General features: G+C 37.4%; 3 protein-coding genes across 5 annotated transcripts; 2 read left to right on the plus strand and 1 right to left on the minus strand.

Annotated features, from left to right (window-relative positions):
• Window positions 1-245: 245 nt before the first annotated feature.
• LOC122281814 (AAA-ATPase ASD, mitochondrial-like) lies at window positions 246-2,073 on the plus strand. Its single transcript, XM_043093615.1, has one exon. It carries the CDS (start codon window positions 345-347, stop codon window positions 1,887-1,889), a length of 1,545 nt encoding a protein of 514 aa, XP_042949549.1. The 5' UTR covers window positions 246-344; the 3' UTR covers window positions 1,890-2,073.
• A 1,278-nt stretch (window positions 2,074-3,351) lies between these two features.
• Window positions 3,352-5,513, plus strand: LOC122281173 (AAA-ATPase ASD, mitochondrial-like). The gene has a single exon (XM_043092495.1). The coding sequence runs from the start codon at window positions 3,783-3,785 to the stop codon at window positions 5,256-5,258; it is 1,476 nt and encodes a 491-aa protein (XP_042948429.1). The 5' UTR covers window positions 3,352-3,782; the 3' UTR covers window positions 5,259-5,513.
• A 417-nt stretch (window positions 5,514-5,930) lies between these two features.
• On the minus strand, window positions 5,931-17,206 carry LOC122281172 (DDT domain-containing protein DDR4-like). Of its 3 annotated transcripts, XM_043092492.1 has the most exons (13): window positions 16,472-17,205; window positions 16,254-16,364; window positions 13,311-13,397; window positions 13,167-13,204; window positions 13,002-13,083; window positions 12,493-12,599; window positions 12,194-12,350; window positions 8,373-8,465; window positions 8,078-8,201; window positions 7,643-7,685; window positions 7,306-7,494; window positions 6,418-7,219; window positions 5,931-6,300 (listed from the first exon to the last, which is right to left on the minus strand). In XM_043092492.1, exons 1-12 carry the CDS (start codon window positions 16,859-16,861, stop codon window positions 6,466-6,468), a joined length of 2,175 nt encoding a protein of 724 aa, XP_042948426.1. In that variant the 5' UTR covers window positions 16,862-17,205; the 3' UTR covers window positions 5,931-6,300; window positions 6,418-6,465. The 3 variants fall into 3 exon arrangements, with proteins under 3 accessions (XP_042948426.1, XP_042948427.1, XP_042948425.1); XM_043092493.1 differs by having other exon boundaries at window positions 5,931-7,219; window positions 7,306-7,491; window positions 16,472-17,206; XM_043092491.1 differs by having other exon boundaries at window positions 5,931-7,219.
• Between the last annotated feature and the right edge of the window lie 2,994 nt (window positions 17,207-20,200).

Consider the following 20,200-nt stretch of genomic DNA (forward strand, 5'->3'; position numbering starts at 1 on the left):
ATAGCAAAACCCTTATCCAAGACTACTGCCTTTACATTCCACACCGCAAGTCCATGGAGTCTTCATCATCCCATCCCTTTCCTAACCCCACCCCCCGCGCCACCCCGCCCCCCCCCCCCCCCCCCCCCTCCAAGACTACTGCCTTTAAATTCCACACCGCAAGTCCATGGAGTCTTCATCTTCCCATCCCTTTCCTAACCCCCCACCTCCCCCCCCCCCCCCCCCCCCCCCCCCCCCCCCACACAACAAGAAGAAGCTCTTGTACTTTAATCACTACTACCCGAACCCCTCAATACAAGTGTACCATTAGTCTTCAAAACCTTAAAGATCTCAAGAGACCCACAATGTTGCCGGCGACCATGGCCGAGATGTGGGCATCTGTGGGCTCTACCATAGCCAGCATCATGTTTGTGTGGACGATTGTGCAACGATATTGTCCCTATGAGCTTCGCCGCTTCTTTGATAAATATACATACATAATCAACGGCTACTTCAATCCCTACATTCATATTTCTTTCCCAGAGGCCTCGGAAGAATGGTTCAAGCGTAGCGAAGCCTATACAACTGTAGAGGCATACCTCAGCGCCAAAGCTTCCAAGAATGCTCGGCGACTCAAAGCTGTGTTGGGGAAAGATAGCAGCAAGTTGCTGTTGAGTATGGATGTGCATCAGAGAGTGGAGGATGAGTTTCGTGGTGTTAAAATTTGGTGGGCGTCAAACAAAATTGTTAAACAAGCAGGGCCGTCGTTCCAGCAGGAGAAGTTGTCGTACATGCTCACGTTTCATAAGAAGTACCGTGAGCAAATCACTGAGTCATATCTGGAGCATGTTATGAAGGAAGGGAAGCAAATTGGTGTGAGGAATCGGCAGAGGAAGCTCTACACCAATTGTCCCACTGAACAGTGGCCAATTTACAAGCGAAGCTTGTGGAGTAGCATCGTTTTTGAGCACCCAGCTAGCTTTGAAACAATGGGTATGGATCCGGAGAAGAAGCAGGAGATTGTTGAAGATCTGTTAACTTTCAGCAATGGTAAGAACTTTTATGCAAAGATTGGGAAGCCATGGAAGAGAGGTTATCTTCTCTATGGCCCTCCCGGGACAGGAAAGTCAACGATGATTGCAGCAATGGCAAACCTGTTGGACTATGACGTCTATGATCTTGAGCTCACAGCAGCGAAGGATAACACGGAGCTGAGGAAGCTTTTGATCGAGACTACCACTAAGTCTATCATCGTGATCGAGGATATTGATTGTTCACTTGATCTTACAGGTCAAAGAAAGAAGAAAACAAAGAAATCTTCAGAGGATAATGATGAGAACGAACGTCCAAAGAAAGATGTCGAGGAAGAGAAGAAGAGCAACAAAGTCACACTTTCAGGGCTGTTAAATTTCGTCGATGGACTGTGGTCTGCTTGTGGGGGAGAGAGGTTGATTGTTTTTACAACAAATTATGTGGAGAAGCTGGATCCTGCACTCATAAGGAAAGGTAGAATGGATAAGCATATTGAGCTCTCTTACTGCAGTTTTGAGGCATTCAAGGCGCTTGCAAAGAATTACCTGGATCTTGAAAAGCATCCTAGGTTTGACACAATACAGTGGTTGATGGAGGAGACCAAGATCACACCTGCTGATGTTGCAGAGAACCTTATGCCAAAGTCCTCATTAGATGATGCAGACAAATGCCTATCGAATTTGATACGGGCTCTTGAGCAAGCAAAGGAAGAAGCACAAAAGAAGAAAGCTGAAGAAGCGAAACTGAAAGAGGAAGAAGCGGCAAAGAAGAAAGATGAAGAGGTGAAAGTGAAAGAGGAAGAAGTAGCAAAGAAGAAATTAGATGAAGATGAGGTGAAAGTTAAAGAGGAAGAAGCAGCAAAGAAGAAAGATGAATAGGTGAAAGTGAAATTAGAGAATGAACCAAGCTTGCAAAATGTTTCGGAATCAACTTAGGGCAGAATAAATGTTTTGTTTAGTACTAGGTCCTATGGTTTTTATTAGTATTTCTCTTCCAGTTGGGTCCAGTACTTAAAATGGAAGAAGAAGAAAGCAAAAAACGTGTAGTGTTTTGTGATGAATACATGCTGCATGTGTTACTTTCAAATGTGAATTAGTCGTTCTAAGCTATAAACGCTATATTAGAAAAACATCATTGCTGCTAGATATGCGAATCACACTTTATAAGAATGATTGATCTAGACAATTTCAGCATCTCTCTATATAATATGAATTGATTGGTCATCACTTAAGAATATATAGATTGATGAACAAATGTGATCACTTAAGAATGATTGATCTAGACAATTTCAGCATTCCCTGATCTTGGTCTTGTAGAGGAAATTTGTAGTGAATTTGATGGAGCTCTTTATTTTCTTTTTGAGGTTTATCGAAATTTAGGGAATGAGATATAAAATATGAAATATGTTGTGAGAGCTCTAATATGAGAGGCAGAGAGGTTGAATGGCCTCCATGCCACCTTATTAATTTTAGTACAAGAAAGTCTTATATTATACACTTCTATCTAATTAATATATACGTAATCTAATATCTCTGTCCTTTTATTTAAATATATACATATTTAAATATTAGAGAAATGATATTTACAGTCGTGGTTATGCAAGCGGCGTGCAGTCGCTTTGAAAAAAATGAATTAATATGGGACCCACATGAAAAAAAAATTAACTTTTTAATCGTGGATCTTACTTTTTTTTAAAATAATTATACGACATTTATAATTTCATGACTGTATATAATATTGTTCTAAATATTAAAATATAATAATAAAAATAATAAATCACACGTTAATTTAAGAAATGTACGGTGTGAGAATTTCATATAGAAGCCCTCCTACGTAACCATCCACTGTATTTAAAAAATAAAACCCCTCTCAATTATTTTTATATAAAATTATTTGACAAGACCTAAAAGCAAGACTAAAGATACTTTAAAATTAGAGGGATGACCAAAAGTCCTTCCAGGGTTTGCACTCTGCTTTAAATGCTGTAGGGTAGTGCTAGACTGCCAGCAATGATAGTAGGCGTGCAACATAAAATAAAGTTTTTATTTTTTAGTTTTTACATTTTTTTAATATAATTAATTATTTTTAAAAATAAAATATATATATCAATACATTAAAAATTAATTTTTAATTATTAAATAAAAATAAAAATATATAAACCGTTATTTGGAACGATATAAATGAGGCGGCACATCTTTAATCATGTTACTGACGTGGCATATTAAATATTTAAATGGCCGGGCATTAATATAGACAACGGTCCACGTACGTTCGTGGTTCATCCACTGCGCATGCATTGAAGCATGCATAAGAAATGACGTGGAATTTAAAGTTATTTTTCTCTTGCGCGTCATTTGCCTGCCAATTACAAACACTAGTTGTTCCTCATTGCCCAACTGGCAACTACTCTTGTTCACTTCTATCGAACATAAAGCCAAAGCCAAATGCATGCCAGCAAGAATACTAATCAATCGTCACTAATCTTCAGGATCATCATCTATCTTTTCACGTATATATAATACGTGTACACAACATTGTTTATGGATGTCTGACTCGATTATAAGTACAAAACCAAAGGATAAAACATACAATATCATCATGTGATCATCCAACAAATCTTCTTAATTAATTCTCACTATATATTCTGAGCATTACCCACATTATTCTGCTTATCGAGCTAGGGTTTGTTGTTCAGTCGTCGTAGGATTTTGCTCGGCTATATCAGAATTATCTTCAACATCCATCAGCATCACCAACTCGAGAAATCCCACATGAAAAAACTCACATTTTTGCCGGGAAACATGGTCGAGACGTGGACAACAATGGGTTCTACCATAGCCAGCTTCATGTTTGTGTGGGCGATCATTCGCCAATACTGTCCTTACGAGCTTCGCCAATTTTTCAAGAGATATATACACAGGTTCATGGGTTACTTCAATCCCTATATTCGGATTTCCTTCCACGAGTTCAGAGGAGATCGGCTCAGGCGTAGCAAAGCTTACTCTAACGTGGAGGCATACCTCAGCGCCAACTCTTCAACGAACGCTAAAAGACTGAAAGCTGAGATGGGCAGAGACAGCAGCAAGCTGGTGTTTAGTATGGATGAGTACGAGAGAACCACAGATGAGTTTCGTGGTGTTGAGGTTCGGTGGTTGTCCAGCAAAGTTGTGTCGCAAACTGCAAGGTTGACGATTAATAATTTTCCTCAGCCGGAGACGAGGCTATACAAGCTCACGTTTCATAATAAGTACCGGGAGATAATCATGGAGTCATATTTGGAGCATGTTTTGAGGAAAGGGAAGGAGATTAGAGTGAAGAATAGGCAGAGGAAGCTCTACACAAATACTGGTCACAGATATTGCTCCAGCCACAAGCAAACCATGTGGAGTCATATTGTTTTTGAGCATCCGGCAACTTTCGAAACAATGGCAATGGATCGGGTGAAGAAGCAGGAGATTGTTGACGATCTGTTGACTTTCAGCAAGAGCAAGGACTTCTATAAAAGAATTGGGAAGGTGTGGAAGAGGGGTTATCTTCTTTATGGGCCTCCCGGGACAGGAAAGTCAACTATGATTGCAGCAATATCAAACCTGTTGAACTATGATGTCTATGATCTTGAACTCACAGCAGTGAGGGATAACATCGAGCTTAGGAAGCTTTTGATCGAGACAACGAGTAAGTCTATCATTGTGATTGAGGACATTGATTGCTCGCTTGATCTTACTGGTCAGAGGAAGAAGAAAGCAAAAAAATCTTCAGAAGATGAGAATATAGATGACAAGTTGAACAAGGAAAGTGCCAAGAAAGAAACCAAGGAAGAAGCAGGCAGCAGCAAAGTCACTCTTTCAGGGCTGTTGAACTTCATTGATGGGCTATGGTCTTCGGGTGCGGGACAGAGGCTGATTGTTTTCACTACTAATTATGTAGAAAAACTGGATCCGGCACTCATAAGAAGGGGAAGAATGGATAGGCATATTGAGTTGTCTTACTGCAGTTTCGAGGGGTTTAAGGTGCTTGCCAAGAATTACCTGGATCTTGATATGCATCCCATGTTTGATGCAATCAAGAATTTGATAGGGGAGACAGAGATCACACCGGCTGATGTTGCAGACAATCTTATGCCAAAATCTTCACTAGATTACGCGGAGAAATGCCTGTCGAACTTGATACAGATTCTTGAGGAAGCGAAGGAAGAAGCAGCAAAGAAGAAAGATGAAGAGGGGAAAGTGAATGATCCCACCATATAACCTGCTCGTTAATTTATGACAAATGTCTGTATTTAGATTTTGTAAGAAATACCATGTTCCGTAAATATCTCTACTGCTACGTTTGAGGAATGTGGTGTTTGTTTGTTATGAATGTTGTGTTTGACTTCTCTTAATCTAAAGTGTAAGTTGTGTGTCGAGTTTGTCGTGCTTTCGGGTATTTGATAAACAGGCAATCAGCTTTATGCCCCGTTTGACTTTTGTGAGGAAACACAGAATATTTTTCAAGAGATTTGTTAAATGTTGTATCACGTTAATTTTATAACAGGGAATTGGGAATGACGTGACAAATCCAAAATGGGAAACAATCCAACTTATCAGGGAAGAAAGAAACATCAACGAAGATGGATGAAGGTATGAATGAGAATGATCCAACCACGGAATATGCTGTTCAGCTTCGAGTTCAACAAATAAACTTAAAAAGCCTTTGTGAATCAGAGATGCGACGTTGCTCTTGGAGATGATTTTCGTCTAAAAACGTTAAGCAGGCAGGTGCCAAGTTGGTCGGTGTTATTTTTCGCACGGTTAGGAATCTATTGGAAAGCCAGAAGTTGATACACAAACCTGAGAAATTCAGGCAAAAGCTGTAGAACAGGCGGTTTTATATGGGCATCTTCAACACAAATGAATTCATCAAACATTTGAGCATAAAAATTCAAAGACGATGAAAAAACAACAATGAATAAAGATACAAATTAGTTTCCTTTCGAGGGAGGATGGTTCCATTACAATAAACACTACAGTTTCTAACCTGATTGCTTTACCAACAGACCCAACCAACCCAAATAATGCTCAGAGGCAGATCATTGTCATGAACACGAGAGAGAAACTACAAGGCTCGAATATCTAATAGCCAAATTTTCAGCTAGAATATTTTAGTTAAAAAGGTTATTGTACATTGATTTGATGAACTCCGGAACTCCCAACAATTTCCTGATTCATCTGTCGTAGGTTTCTTTGAATGTGGTAGAAATGCTAAAAAATGACTACCTATTCTACATAACTCTCAGCATCACATTGCTACCTGCAGCAAATCATGCACCAAGGTAGCAGCAGCTTAAATTACACCACGGAAGAATTCTGATGGTGAAATCCTCCATGGGCATATCACAAAATTTATAAACTTAACTATCGTACATACCTTCCCTGGGAGGAAACAAATCTCCATGCTTTCCAGCATAGGGAAGCTTTAGAACTCATCTGTATCTTCATCTTTTACTACCGTGCTTGGACCATCGTCAAAACCGGAACCAGGAGCAAGCTCATTTAGGTCAAGAAAACGTCTTTTCTGTACACACTCATTTTCATCTTGGCCGGGGCTATTTGATTTATCAGGTGGCGGCTTTTGCACTTTCTCTACTGTCTCAGTATAAACTTCGACAGGCTGATCAACTTTCATTTCCTGGTCATTATCGTTGGAATCAGAATCCTGACTCTCCATTGAATAATCCCCATTCTCACTTGCATCAGTGTGTACAGCTGATGTGTTTGACTTCTCAGGTTTTGTAGACTCCGTTTCTGATTCTGAAAGCTCATACTGTCGGTAATTAATACGATTCCTAGTAGCCCTGTTACTGCGTCTTGGACCAGACTGGAGGTCATCAACTGACCTAAGTTTTGTTTCCCTCCTAGTACGGCCTGGCAATTTTCTATATTTTCGGGGCTCATCGCTATCCTCACTGATACTTGCAGAATCATCATCATCTTCTTCTTCTTCTTCTTCTTCCTCCTCTTCAGCATTTTCTTCATCCCAATGATACTCGTCATCTCCTTCAGAACTACTTGACAGCTTCCTCCTCTCTTTGCGTTTCTTCAGATATTCTTCATCATAAACAGCTTCCCCAACTATATCGTCATCACTGTCATAGTCTGCTTCATTATCTGAAACTCCTCCAACAAAATCTTTTGCAAAATACCGTTGAGGTTTCTGTCTCCGCCGATTGCTGCATTTCAATACAGATTACTCAATGCAGGGATGAGAACACACAAAAATAAATTCAGAACCGTATAAAAAAAACAATTAACACACCTTCGATCCAAAGGGTCTGTTTTATGCTCTTCCCGGGCATCATCAAAATCAGGTGATGTGGGAGATGGCGCACTAAAATTGACATGTTGAGAAGAATGTGAAGGGCCGCTCCATTTACCATTTGTAGAAGGTTCAGGTTTCACAACCTCTTCTCTTTTGTTTAGAGGTTCTGGGGATGGCTGTTTTCTTCTGAAACAAAAGTGAGAATGAGAATGCTTCAAAAGCTCGTTGCAGTAGCATGCAGATAGCCAAATCAATGTGAGAATGAGAGAGAAAAGGGAGGCCGGAGGGGAGAGTAAATCAATAACACCATATGTCTTGGTAATAAATTACATACTTGGTAATCTTGATAGCTTCATTTATCGATCGGTCATAATCATCTGCAAAGCCATGACAAACAATCAGATTGCATTGTATCCATCACATGAGAAAAGCAACCTAGCTGTCGCACTGCCAAGAAATCACTGCCAACCTCCATAAAGGTATTAGTATGTGAACAGTATATGGTACCCATAAAAGATGATACCGTATATGGCTACTGCATTTTGGCTAGAGTCCAATAATTCTGTATTATTAGACACATCGAGCATATGGCTATGTTCATTAAGGGTACTATTAAGAAGAGAATGGCCAAGGTTAACAAAAGTTTTCTGCTTCATTCTATGCAAGACATCATGATTTCCCATATCATGATTAGACAGCAGAAGAGTCATTAGCAGTTGGAAAATAAACAGAATTAAATAAAAACAAAGTATCGACAGGTTGCTCTCACCAAAGGTATATGTGACAGGTTTTCTATCACGAAGGGAGCGTCCTGGAGCAAGCCCATCAACACTAAAGAAATTATCAAGAAGGAGAGCTTGTCTGTGTTGTTTTTTAAGCAACCTCTCTTTCCTCTGCCAAAAAAAAAAAAAAAAAATTAAAATTTAATTTCAGCTTTTCAGTTGACATCATTTCCTTTCAGCACAGCAATGTAACTATAAGAATATACTCCTTTTATGAACATAAATCCACAAGACAACCCATCAAATTAAAAATGTTCTAATCAACATAAAGCTTCGGCGTACCTTATGATCCTTCTCAATCTCAGGAAGCATGTCTATCTTCAACCTTTTTCCTAGAGAAGCTTCTGTTCTATTTTTACTTGAGAAAAGCTTTTCCTGCAATAGACGGACAAATTTCATATGAGCAGCAACAGTGAGAAACTTGGAATACATTTTCTTAAATTTAGCAATTGGAAACAAATTTCAAATGAGAAATGCTTGGGATCCCGATAATGGGTCCCCAGCATTTCTCCTGATAGTTTTTTTTTTTTTTTTTTTTCCCTTAGTGATTAAGTTTTTTTTATTGATGTGAATTTTTTTATAAAAAAAATTAAGAATGTAAAAAAAATGTATGAAAAAAATATATAAAAAAAAAAAGGCAGTTTGCCTCGTCGGGGAGAATCCCTTGGTGGGGATTCTCGGTGGCTGTAGTGCCACCCATTTCAAATTTACCTGAGACATAACAGGGAAATGCCACAAAAGAATCATAGCAATCACTAGTACTTGGTAGCAAAGGTCTCATTTGACAAGCTTAAATTCTACTTGACTCCTAATTAAGTATATTGGAGAATATGCACTTCATCTAATGAGAAGCCAACAGTCTTTCATAGGTAATTCAAGATTTTACTGAAAATGCATGGCCCAAGTACATAGGACATGCAAAGAGGAAACAAAAAGCTAGCATTTATGAAACAATTCCAATAAATGATCCTACATACCACCCAAAAAATCTTTTATAAGCAGTTGGTGTTTTCTTAATGAATGCAAGAGGCATAGCAAAAGTACACAAGTATTATATATGCAGAACACTTTTTTTACTTTGGACAAGTAAACTCAGCTTATTACATAGGCAAAGAGAAGTCGGAAAACTTTATTAGACATAGGTAAAGAGACAGGAAAATCATGAAAAATCAGCCCATTACAATCTGTAGAAGATACCCGAAGGAAAAAAGTATTAAAGAACATTTTAAGCTCCTCCAATGTCCACTCATGACCCACAAAATTTGTCGTCTGCCATATAACCCTCTCCAATTGGTATAGAGATCTACTATCCTTCTGGGCATAAACCAAGCTTACAGAATTGGACTCCAACACCACCCGCTAAATTTGACACCACTCCAGTAAGCCCCATTTAGCCACTAAAACCAACTCAAAGGACCAATATTTCAGATCTAGTGACTCAAGTAACTCACCAAGTTTTACGACCTCATTAAATTTCTATCCTTCATTTTTGGAAAGCTTTTTAGAATAAAAGAAACCAAAAAATTCAAATTGGCATAAATCCTTACTAAATAAAAATTCTCGGATTTGGAGGGTCAATAAATCAATAAATAAATCAAGTGTATTTTTTGCTTTAGTGCACTCCATCACGATAGACGGCTTAGCCCTATGAACCGCACACAGACAAATATAAGAGAGGGTTTTAAGCTTAGAAAAATAAATCAGAGATAGAGACTAAGAGAGACGTCTGGAAGAGTTTGCTTTAGTGCACACCTTCACAATAAAAGGCTCAGCCTTATGGAATGTGCAAGAATAAATAAATAAAAAGGTGTAAGTTGGAGAAAGAAATCAGAGAGAGAGAGATTGAAAGGGAGGTCTAGAAGAGTGAAGAGAAGAGATTATAGGAGTTAAATTTATATGCATATATTCTATTGAATTTAATTTAAGAATTAAATTTGGAGTACTTTTTTAAAGTCCCATTCACATTCCGACCATATAGTTAATCCTAACACCGGCTCCAACAAACTCTGACTCTGGTTGGAATAGAAATTGAGTTGGCTCAGAGCAGTGCCTTTTGCAAACCTCTACTACTCTCATTGTCGACAAGATCACCGATGAACTTCAGAAACCCTAGGTAGAGGCCTACCCCCAACTCAAGTATCAATTTTAGTCGTGAGTTGCTTGTGTGGGAATCAATCTCAGGCCTCTCAAGTCTCAACTACATAGTGTTGTGCTTGGACAATCCATCCAGGCCCTAGGAGGATGCAAAATTTCAGCTCAAACATGCCTTAGTCCCAACCAGCCACATAACACCTCTTTAGAAAACAAAGTAGTCGGCTTCTAGCCTCTGCTGTAATTCTTTTTCGATCACAAGAAATCCCAGAGACCGGGCAAACACAACTTGTCTTTATTTTTTATTTGATAGGTAAATAATTGTATTAATAAGAATAGGCATAGCCCAAGTATAGAAGATGGTATACAAGAGGTAACACCTATTTAGGAAGAAGAAATGGAAACAAGAAAATCATGAAAACCGAGGCCATTAAATCTGCAGCTTTGGCCCATAGAAATAAAGTTCTAACAAAAAGTAATCTAAGCTCCTCTAATGAGCGCTCCTTGTCTTCGAAAGTTCGGTCATTGCGCTCTTGCCATAAGCACCACAGAATACAAATAGTGACCATCTTCCACACAGCTGTGATTTGTGGCAAACGCAACTTGTCTTTTTTTTTTTTTTTTTTGATAGGTAACACCACTTGTCTTATATCCTCTTAAACCCCAGACCCTTGTAAGTTGTAATGAGTCCCATCACACGGATGTGGTAAATCAACCTTTCAACTATGGCACGCAGCCCCTAGAAATTGTTTGCACCAAAAGTTTCAAACCTTAGACCTGAGGGGAATATCACCAAGACCAAGACCATTACCACTTGAGACAACCTCTAAGGGTTACCCTTATCTACAAGTGACCATTGATTTGTGCCAAAATCAAGAAGTTGCCATAGGTAAATTGAACTTTGGGCTGTATTTTGGCATCCATATCATACACTTGTATACCTTTTCTCTGAATAGGTCATGATAATCCTTCAATAATATCCCCAAAAAGAAAACTCCAATAAAGCCCCAAAAGGATAGCCACACTTGTCAACAGCAGAAGTATTTCAGTTTTCTACACTCCATTTGAAGTTCAAATATTAGATTGATGAAAATTTACAGCTTCAAAAACCTCTTCAGAATTAATATAAACTAAAGAGACACTGCTAATAAAAACTTTTGAGTTCAAGCTTGCGCAATACCAGTATAAATTGAAAAGGATAAACTAAATATCGTTGTACACATTACAATGGTTATAAGTCAACCTAAAACTCTGGTTAGGTATTTCCCAAGTTTACTCCCTGTATACTTGGGTTTTGCCTTCTTTTATGAATAAAATACTTTGATTAGCGATCAAAAAAAACAAGTCAACCTACCCACACGGTAAAGACAATGATCTCAAAGTTTAAGGTGCACAGAAACACGAAAGAGGCTCATGAAAAGATAGGCTAAAATTGGTTATCACTTAAAACATGAGTTACAACCAGGAAGAGTAATTAAATGACTTGAGTGCACCAACATTATAATTAACATCATTAACACAATTGGGAAGATCTTCATCTGCATTGTGGAACACATTAAACAACCTTAAAAACAGTTGAAAACCCAACATTCACCCGAAAAGTGACCTATATAGGAGAAACGTAAGACCTGATTATCTGGCTTAAGAGGACGTAGACTTGTAGATGGGTTTTCAAAATAAAAAAATAAAATATATTATTAAAAAGTAAATTTTTCTTTTTTTTATAAGTAAAAAATAAATAAATTTTTTTATGTGAATTTTAAATTTATTCACTTTTTTTTTTCGAGAAAGTATGCAAAATTTATATATTCTGAGAGTTCACAAATCATTTCCTTATATGTTGTGCCGATTACCACAAACACTTTCACCATCTTTTCATTGGAAGTTCCAATGTAAATTTTAACCTTGAATCAAGCATCAAATGGCAAGGCCACCTAAGAGGGTGTGGTAAACACGATAAATGTTTGACACATAACATAATATGGGATCAAAGACAAGAGTTAGCAACTTACAGAAACATCTTGAAATTCATCAAAATTGGTTGCCACTGTTTCCCACTGGTATGATGTACTTGAAAGAACCTGGGAACCCTTTGTCTTTCCTTTCTTCACCTCAACTTTCCTTATCTCCCGATACAAACGATGACCAATCATAGGATCATCTTCATACCTGCACCAACCACATTTACCAACTGATTATACTCTGCTACACAAAAATGCACAATATGCAAAAGCCTCCCATTCCACTCAAATAAAGATATGCAAGCTATAAACTTAATGGATATGGCCTATGAGAAGATTAACTAAATTACCAGTAAGAAATTCCATGTGAATCACCACCCACACGTTCTTTACGAAATGCCGAAAGTTGAACACCATGCTTAATGGAGTTGTCAATAAAGTTCCTGATATCTTCTTGCTGCAAAAGAAGCATAGAAGAAGCATTCAAAGTACTGACATTTCATTTTTTAAGGAACGAGCATTTATGGTAACTTTGAACTATTTGCATTGTTCTTGAACAAATTTAATAATGGCAAGGCTTCATGGAACTACGAACAGTTTTCCATATAAATCAGTCCAAAAAAATATAAACCAGCCCCTCCTAATAATGTATGAAGGATTTAGACTTGACATAACCATTACTACCATCAAATGGAGTTTTGGGGTAGATTGAAATAAACATCAAGTTAAGTGACAAATGCTATCAAGAGCTATGAGATATAATATTTATTAACAATACTACCTCAGGTTTTTGCCTATTTCATGATCAATAAAATTTTGGTTTATCGATGAAAAAAAAAAAAAAAAAAAACAATGTTACCTCAACACGAATGTCACAGAGTGCTTTCAAGATGACCACACGAACCCCAGGATCAAGTGTTTTATATATTTCAACCTCCACTCTAACAAATAAGAATAGTTTGACACATTAGAAACACACAAAAGTCCATATATCAAAGAAATCAATAGCTACATGGTTACTTACCCATGAGAAGCAATAATAGGTAGATCCCCATCTGCAACCTACAATTAGATACCAAGGCCATGGTAATTTTTCACAACCAATAAATTTACATTCAGGCAAAAACAATGCTAATCAACAGTAAAATGAGTAAAATGATCTAGTTACCCAATGCCACCAGTCTCTCAATTTTCTACATAAAACAGTAACCCAGGTGTCACGTGTTAGTGCCATTCGCGTAACAGGAGGGATCGCCTAAAATCAGAAAAGTTTAAAACCGATGAGCAAAGACAACTGCAGTAGCAAGTGACCATAACTAGAAAAATGCAAATCTTCATGCAGCACAGGAACTCACAGCATTGTGCGGCCTCATAATTGCAAGAGAAATGTAACTTCATCAGCAACAGTTTAAAAAATATTAATCCCAATTTCGGCAGTAAATGGGAGAAATTTTAACATGTGAGGTCTATTAGAATTATGAGACAAAGCAATGCAGAAGGAATAGCTCAGAGTACGCAAGTCTTATAGTTGACTAATCCATCACTTCCAACAGAATAAACAAATCGTGAAATAATCACTGATACAAGCCTGTCACATTAAATTATTAATCTTTATTGTTACAAACTAGACAAGACATAATTATCTTGCATACATTAATCATATTTTACCACTAAGGATAAATCCAAAATTTACACACAATGCTGGCCTAAATCACCTATGATGACAGTCAAATGATCAAAACCATATTGCATGCATGATGAATAAAACCATGGCTTTACAGAATAACAAACACCAGGAAATCAAACTTCTATCATGTACATCAATTATTAAACAAAACAGTTAAAATAATTAATTAATTACAAGAAGATAAAAACTTCCAGCATACTTCGACTGTCACTGTAGAATCTACCAATAAAGTACTGCAATCAATCAGCTTCACTTCTGCATTTCAAGCACAATTATGATTGTAAGATGGTTTGTTTGTCTACTCCTTGATTGGTCATAAACACGTTATGGTTTCTTTCTTTCGTTGTCATAAAGATGGCAAGAGAAGATACCTTCCAAAATTTGATCACAAAAAAAAGTATCTCACAATTAATAAAAAAGCAGTCACTGCTCAAGATGACCCAGGGAGCACTGAAAAAATACAGTCTTCTATTCCTATGTTGCTCTCCCATTCTTAATTAGCACACACTACAAATCAAGTTTGTCACCATAAAATAAGCCACCACCATCTTCTTCTAATTGCTGTACAGAAGACTTAGAAGGTATAGGGGATTTTAGATGATCACAAAAAGCAAGCCACCCTTGAATTAATGAGCCTCCAGAAAAATTCATTTGTAGAGTAACTTGTCTCCTTTTTTCTCTTTTTCCCCATTTTCATTCATAAGTTATCATAATAATTGATCCAGAAATGAAGTAAGAATTTTGCAACAACAGCCTCCAAAATAGAAATCTTTAGTTATTTAAAATCTGAGGCCATTTCATCAAAGGTAGAGGAATCAAAACGAGAAACTCCCCTGCAGAAAAAGAAAGTCCATTCCTTCTCAAAATCTTGATTCTCACTTCTTAAGTTCTATGAAGAAATTATAAGCCAAACAATCTTGCAATAAATATTAAACAAGTCATAAAAGTTGGGTCACAACCAAAACAAGAACTCAATTGTATCAGGTAGTGTCAGTTTTTACAACCTCTTCTACTATGTCCTACCTTTCTTCAATACCCCTTAAATTCCATGATGGGCATCAGACACTTTATAACACCTTTTATATATAAGGCTTGTCCTATGATACCCCATACGATAAGGATAAGGGTAGGTAGTGTATGGGATCCCACATTGCTTAGAAATGAGAAGTTCTTGCTCTTTATAAAGTTCCAATGGCGTTCCAATTACATCATTGACTAGTTCTTTTGGAGTATAGACTATATAGTTTGGGCCTTTCATTAGGGGCCAAACAATGTGAGATCTCATAAACTACCTACCTTTATCCTTATCATATGGGGTATCACAATCTCCTCCCCTTAAATTCCCGACCTCGTCAAGCCTGTTTTTCCTAGGTGGCAAAGCTCAAGTCCCACATTTCTGGTTGGGATAGGCTCTGATACCATTTGTAACGCCCCAATGGAAGGCCCAAATCACATGACCTATACTCCAAAAGGACTAATCAATGATACAACTGGAGCCACATTGGAACCTTATAAAGAGCAAGAACTTTTCATTCCCAAGCAATGTCGGATCTCATAAACTACCTATCCTTATCCTTATCATATGGGATATCACACATAGTGTGTACCCTACATGTCCAAAAACAACTTCAAATGAAGTCACAACCACTCATATGTTGCTATAAAAGTCAACTGAAGTAAGGATTTTGGAGAAAGTTCTTATCCATTAAAATCTTCTAACAAATTAAGCAGCTTTGCCTTAGATATTCTATTTAGTTGAACAAGCTTGAATCCCAACTACTAAGGCTTAATATAAACAACACCAAAATCCTTGTCTGCACCGCCTCCTTTGAGTTTAGGAAAATGGTATCAATGTGTATTTAAGTTTGGAAGGCCAAAACACTACCATTTAAAATGTTGGCTTGATTTGTGAGACTTGAGCAGTTCTAATTGGTATTACAAAATTTTACAAGAATGTAAAGGTGAGGAAGAACAAAATTGAAATAATTGCATTGTAGCAGGCGTCCACGCTTCTCTATCCTACAATTCATGGAAATCAAGGTTGCCATGGATGATGCTTGCCACCCAATATTGAGTTATAAGAACTCTTACACGTAACTAAGCAATTCTAATTTCATGAATAAATATACTTCCAAACTTCGAAAAAGAAAATAAAATATGCTCAGCTCATAGATACTTTTCTCACTATAGCTGAGTTGCATAAAACTAAAATAGCATCATTGCCACCACAATATATACTACCAACACACTCAAAGAACGCATAACCAAGGTTTTAACAGCTAAGCATTGCACAATGTACAACCACCATGAAAACACATTAAAAGTGAAGTGCCCATTTATTAACAGAAAAGGCTAAAAAGAAGCTTCAGAAAATTATAAACTCTGTAAAAAAAAAAACTTTATGCTCCAAAACCAAGCACCAACCTTCAATAAAGGCATATGTATGTCACTCAAAGTATCATTCGGCGTAATTAAAGCTGTCTCGAACTCCTCGGCAGAGAACTCCACGGAGATATTCAGAAGAGGCCTAAATACCTGCAACAGAAAATGAGCAAAAACACAAAATCAAACATAAACCCTAAATCACAAAAAGACTAAAATAAAAAAGACTTTGAACAAAGATCACAGCTTCGTAAGCTCACATGCAAGAAATTAAGTGTGGAAGAAAACTCCCACATCGACCTGATGGTCCAACGCGGCAATTGAGACGGCGGGGGCGGTCCCACCAACGGCGTGATGATCTTGGTACATTGCTCTTTCTGCTGCGGCGACTCATCCTGCCGCTGCTGCTCCTTCTTCTTCGGCTTACCCGCTGGCGGGGGAGCCGCCGCGGCCTGTAGCCGAGCCGCGGCTCGAATGGTGCACGCGCGCGACGGACGGTTACTCCTATTAACAAGAGGCGTAGGAGTGGTGACGGCGGGGGTTTTTTGGGCTATCGGGGCATCATTTTGGGAATTGGGCATGTGGGTGTGATTTTCCGGCGACGAAGACCGGTCGTTGGGGATCGGTGAAGGGGAGGGCTCTCTGGACATGGTTTTACGAGAGATCGGAGGGTTCAGAAGAGTCAAGGTGGGATTATTATACGTAGAGGATGATGGGTTTGCATTGGGAAAAAGGAGAAGGGTTTCTCGTCGTTTTGGACTGCGAAGAAAAAGCAAGAGAAGAAGGTAAAGAAGAGAGAGAGAAAGACAAGGAGATGGAGGACCCAAAGGTCCAAACCATCATTCAAAAATATTAGGTTTTCAGAATGTCTTATCTATGTTTGTGTTTTCTCTCCGCTTATTTAACTGGAAAAAATAAGAAACAGAGGAAGAGAGAAGTAAGGGAGGAGAAGAAGAAGGGTAGACATTGGGGGGAAAAGGCTCCGCTCCAGTCCCTGGAATTTGGTAACAAGGGTTGGATTCTTGTTTTTTTTTTTTTTTTTTTTTTTTTTTTTGACTTCGGGTAATTCTTTCCAGCAAATAATTCTCTTATCCTTAATTTCTATTACGTTGATTTGTACTTTAATTAGTATATTTACTCTATAAAAATAAAAATAAAACTATATCATAAATTTCGAATAATGTTTTTATCATTCTATGTTAAATTTGAGTCAATGGATTTTCATGTTTTGAACATTGCTAACGCGTCCCGGATCTCGACCGTTTATCTTGGCCATTGTAGCATGTGTCTCCTGATGACTTGGCGTGAATCCTGATCTTCACCTTCCTCCAGCTTATTACCGGCATTTTAAACTCAATAGTGGGAACTAAACATGAGAATTGAGTTGATCGTTGTACTTAAACATGTTACCTTACGGCCCGAGCTAACGACATCAATGCACCACTTGTATTCGCGTTCCAAAGGCATCCCTCTCTTCAAAGAGATTTTACGGCATGTCAAGTAAGAGTAAGGTTCTTCGCTTTTGATGGAATTAAACCGCATGAATTTGTATCCTTGATCACTTGTAATACCACAAACATGAGAGTGCTTTTTCCAACTAAAATGGAAATTACTGACAGATGATCCCACCATGATCCTTTATCGTTCGTTGGGCCGGTCTCCCGTGCAAATCTTGGCCCTCTTCTGTTGTTATGTATTTCTTTTGGGCAAAACAGGGCATGAGTCAGAAGAAAATAAGCATATGATCTCCACCCCCCCTCGAGCAGCAAGCATCCTGATTTCTGACACACTGTCTCACCTCTTCTCTTATCTTTTTCTTCTTATATATATGAAGCTTTCGTTTGCTCTCAATGTACTTGAAGCCACCTATCTCTGACTTTTTCTCTGAAATCTCTCTCTCTCTAACAGTCCCACAAAACACTTGAAACCCTCCATTTGGCCAAATGAGATTTTTTTTGTGGCGTTTGAGCAACCTAGCTAGATTCTGGGATGTTTGAGAATGAGTTGGGATGAAATCTGTTAATAATAATAAAATAATTTATAAATAATAATAAAATAATTTGAGTTATGATGTTTCATAAAATTTTAAAAAATAAAAAATAATATTAAATAAAAATATTTTATAGTTAAAATGTTGTTAAAATATAATTTTTTTAATACTATATTTGTTTTGATATTTGAAAAAATTAAATTATTTTTTATATTTTATTTGAAAATTTGAAAAAATTATAACAATTAATTTAAAAATATTTATATTTAAATGATATTTGGAAAAAAAAAAAAAAAAAGAGAGGACGGAATGAGAAACATTGCCACATCCTTTAGTCGTGGTTTCTCCCCCAGAAACTTACAAAAAAAAAAATAGAGAAGAAGAGGAGCCTTCAATGTTGTTGTATCTCATAGAAAGAAACTTCCTTTGGACCTATGATTGAGGCCGAGTCTTGAAAGCTTTGAACTTCAAAGTGGGCTGCGCCCAACCTAGCTTGGCCCAATCAACCATAAGTCGTGTTGTTCTTCGAAGTTATGAGTGTGTTTTAATATTACTTGTTTCATCTTTAAACGACATGGTGTGCTTCTTTTTTTTTCAATGAAATGTGTCTCAATAAATGGAGACTATTTGATGATAGACGATCATGTCTGTAGTGACTTGAACTAGAGAGGGTATATTCATGCCCCGTCGAGTTGGGCTTGATCTACTCGAGAAGACCCAAAGATCAATGTATAACCGGCCCAACAAACGATAAAGGAGAAGAGGGCTCAAGATCAGCACATGAGAAATAATTGACATGAGAAGATGGGACAACGCTCACACTGGTATTGGCACGCCTCTACCCAAATAATCAGCAATGAAGCCATGCCACATTAAAGGCACAAATACGGAACACAAACAAGATATCCCTACGGGAGGCTCTATCCCTAATAGAGTGGACAAGCAAAGTTTGCACTTCACCACTTACCACAAGAAACACGACTCAGGGAAGCCACGTTTTATTAAATACGACGGTATGGTACCCAGTATAATGGGCAAACACTCCTAGCACAAAGGGAACGAGAGAGTCCCACCTAAAGAAGGGATATAAAAGCCTAATAACAAGTAAAAAATTCAAACTCTCGTAATGTATAAAAAAAAAAAATGCACTTAAAAAATATAGAGGATTGATTTAGGTATCGGAAGTATCACCACACCCACCTAGCCTTCACGTTTCTCATATTGCAGGTGCATTAAACTCGTTCACTAGAGTGTGAAACACATCGTTAACATGATCAATATCCATGTATTCAAGGATCTTCAAACCAAAAAGAATCTATTTTGCTCTCAAATTGTCATTCATTTTAAAATAAATGATAGGGAGGATGAAAATGCGGATATTGAAACTTTGGCAACCCTAAGAGGTTAACAGTTCATACGCCATGATGGTTTCTTGCCTCTTGGAGATTGTTGAAACTTGAAAATTTTATTTCTCATCCAAAAGTTTCTTCGACAGGCCTAATATTAGATGATGTTAAAGAACTTAGTTTTTGGATTAAGATTTACAAAATTAATCATCAATCTTTCGTGTTGAGAAGTAAGGCCTAGTTTGGATGACCAGAAGAGATATAAAATTATCTCATTTGAGTTGGCATGACTGGTTTGTCCATTTAAACAAGCAGTAAGTTTGAAGATTGGTTCGTTCATCTCTCAAATTTTAACACTGCGCTGACGCTACAATAACGTTTATAGTAATGTTACAGTAACGCTACATTAACACCTATATTGTGCCCTTTCAACACTAGGAGATTTTGAATAAATATAATTATATATTACAATAATCAATTTTGTTGTTATACATAATTATAATAAAAATGTTTCGCTTTTTCCTAGCATATAGAATAATCAATAGGTCATAATTAAAATAATAAAAATTAAAAATGCTATTGATATTTTTGGGAGTATTGAAAGTGGTTACAGTTTGGGGTTGAAAATCTGAAACTAATAAATTGGAAAAAAA

The sequence above is a fragment of the Carya illinoinensis genome, chromosome 11 (assembly GCF_018687715.1).
Source record: "Carya illinoinensis cultivar Pawnee chromosome 11, C.illinoinensisPawnee_v1, whole genome shotgun sequence".
NCBI lineage: Eukaryota > Viridiplantae > Streptophyta > Magnoliopsida > Fagales > Juglandaceae > Carya > Carya illinoinensis.

Excerpts from the sequence above, each read along its gene's own strand:
- LOC122281814 (XM_043093615.1), top strand. The coding sequence starts at position 345 with ATGTTGCCGGCGACCATGGCCGAGATGTGGGCATCTGTGGGCTCTACC.
- LOC122281173 (XM_043092495.1), top strand. The coding sequence starts at position 3,783 with ATGAAAAAACTCACATTTTTGCCGGGAAACATGGTCGAGACGTGGACA.
- LOC122281172 (XM_043092492.1), bottom strand. The coding sequence starts at position 16,861 with ATGTCCAGAGAGCCCTCCCCTTCACCGATCCCCAACGACCGGTCTTCG. Across the intron at positions 13,398-16,253 it reads TACATATGCCTTTATTGAAG|GCGATCCCTCCTGTTACGCG; the intron begins GTTGGTGCTTGG and ends TTCTGATTTTAG. Across the intron at positions 13,084-13,166 it reads CCTATTATTGCTTCTCATGG|AGTGGAGGTTGAAATATATA; the intron begins GTAAGTAACCAT and ends CTTATTTGTTAG.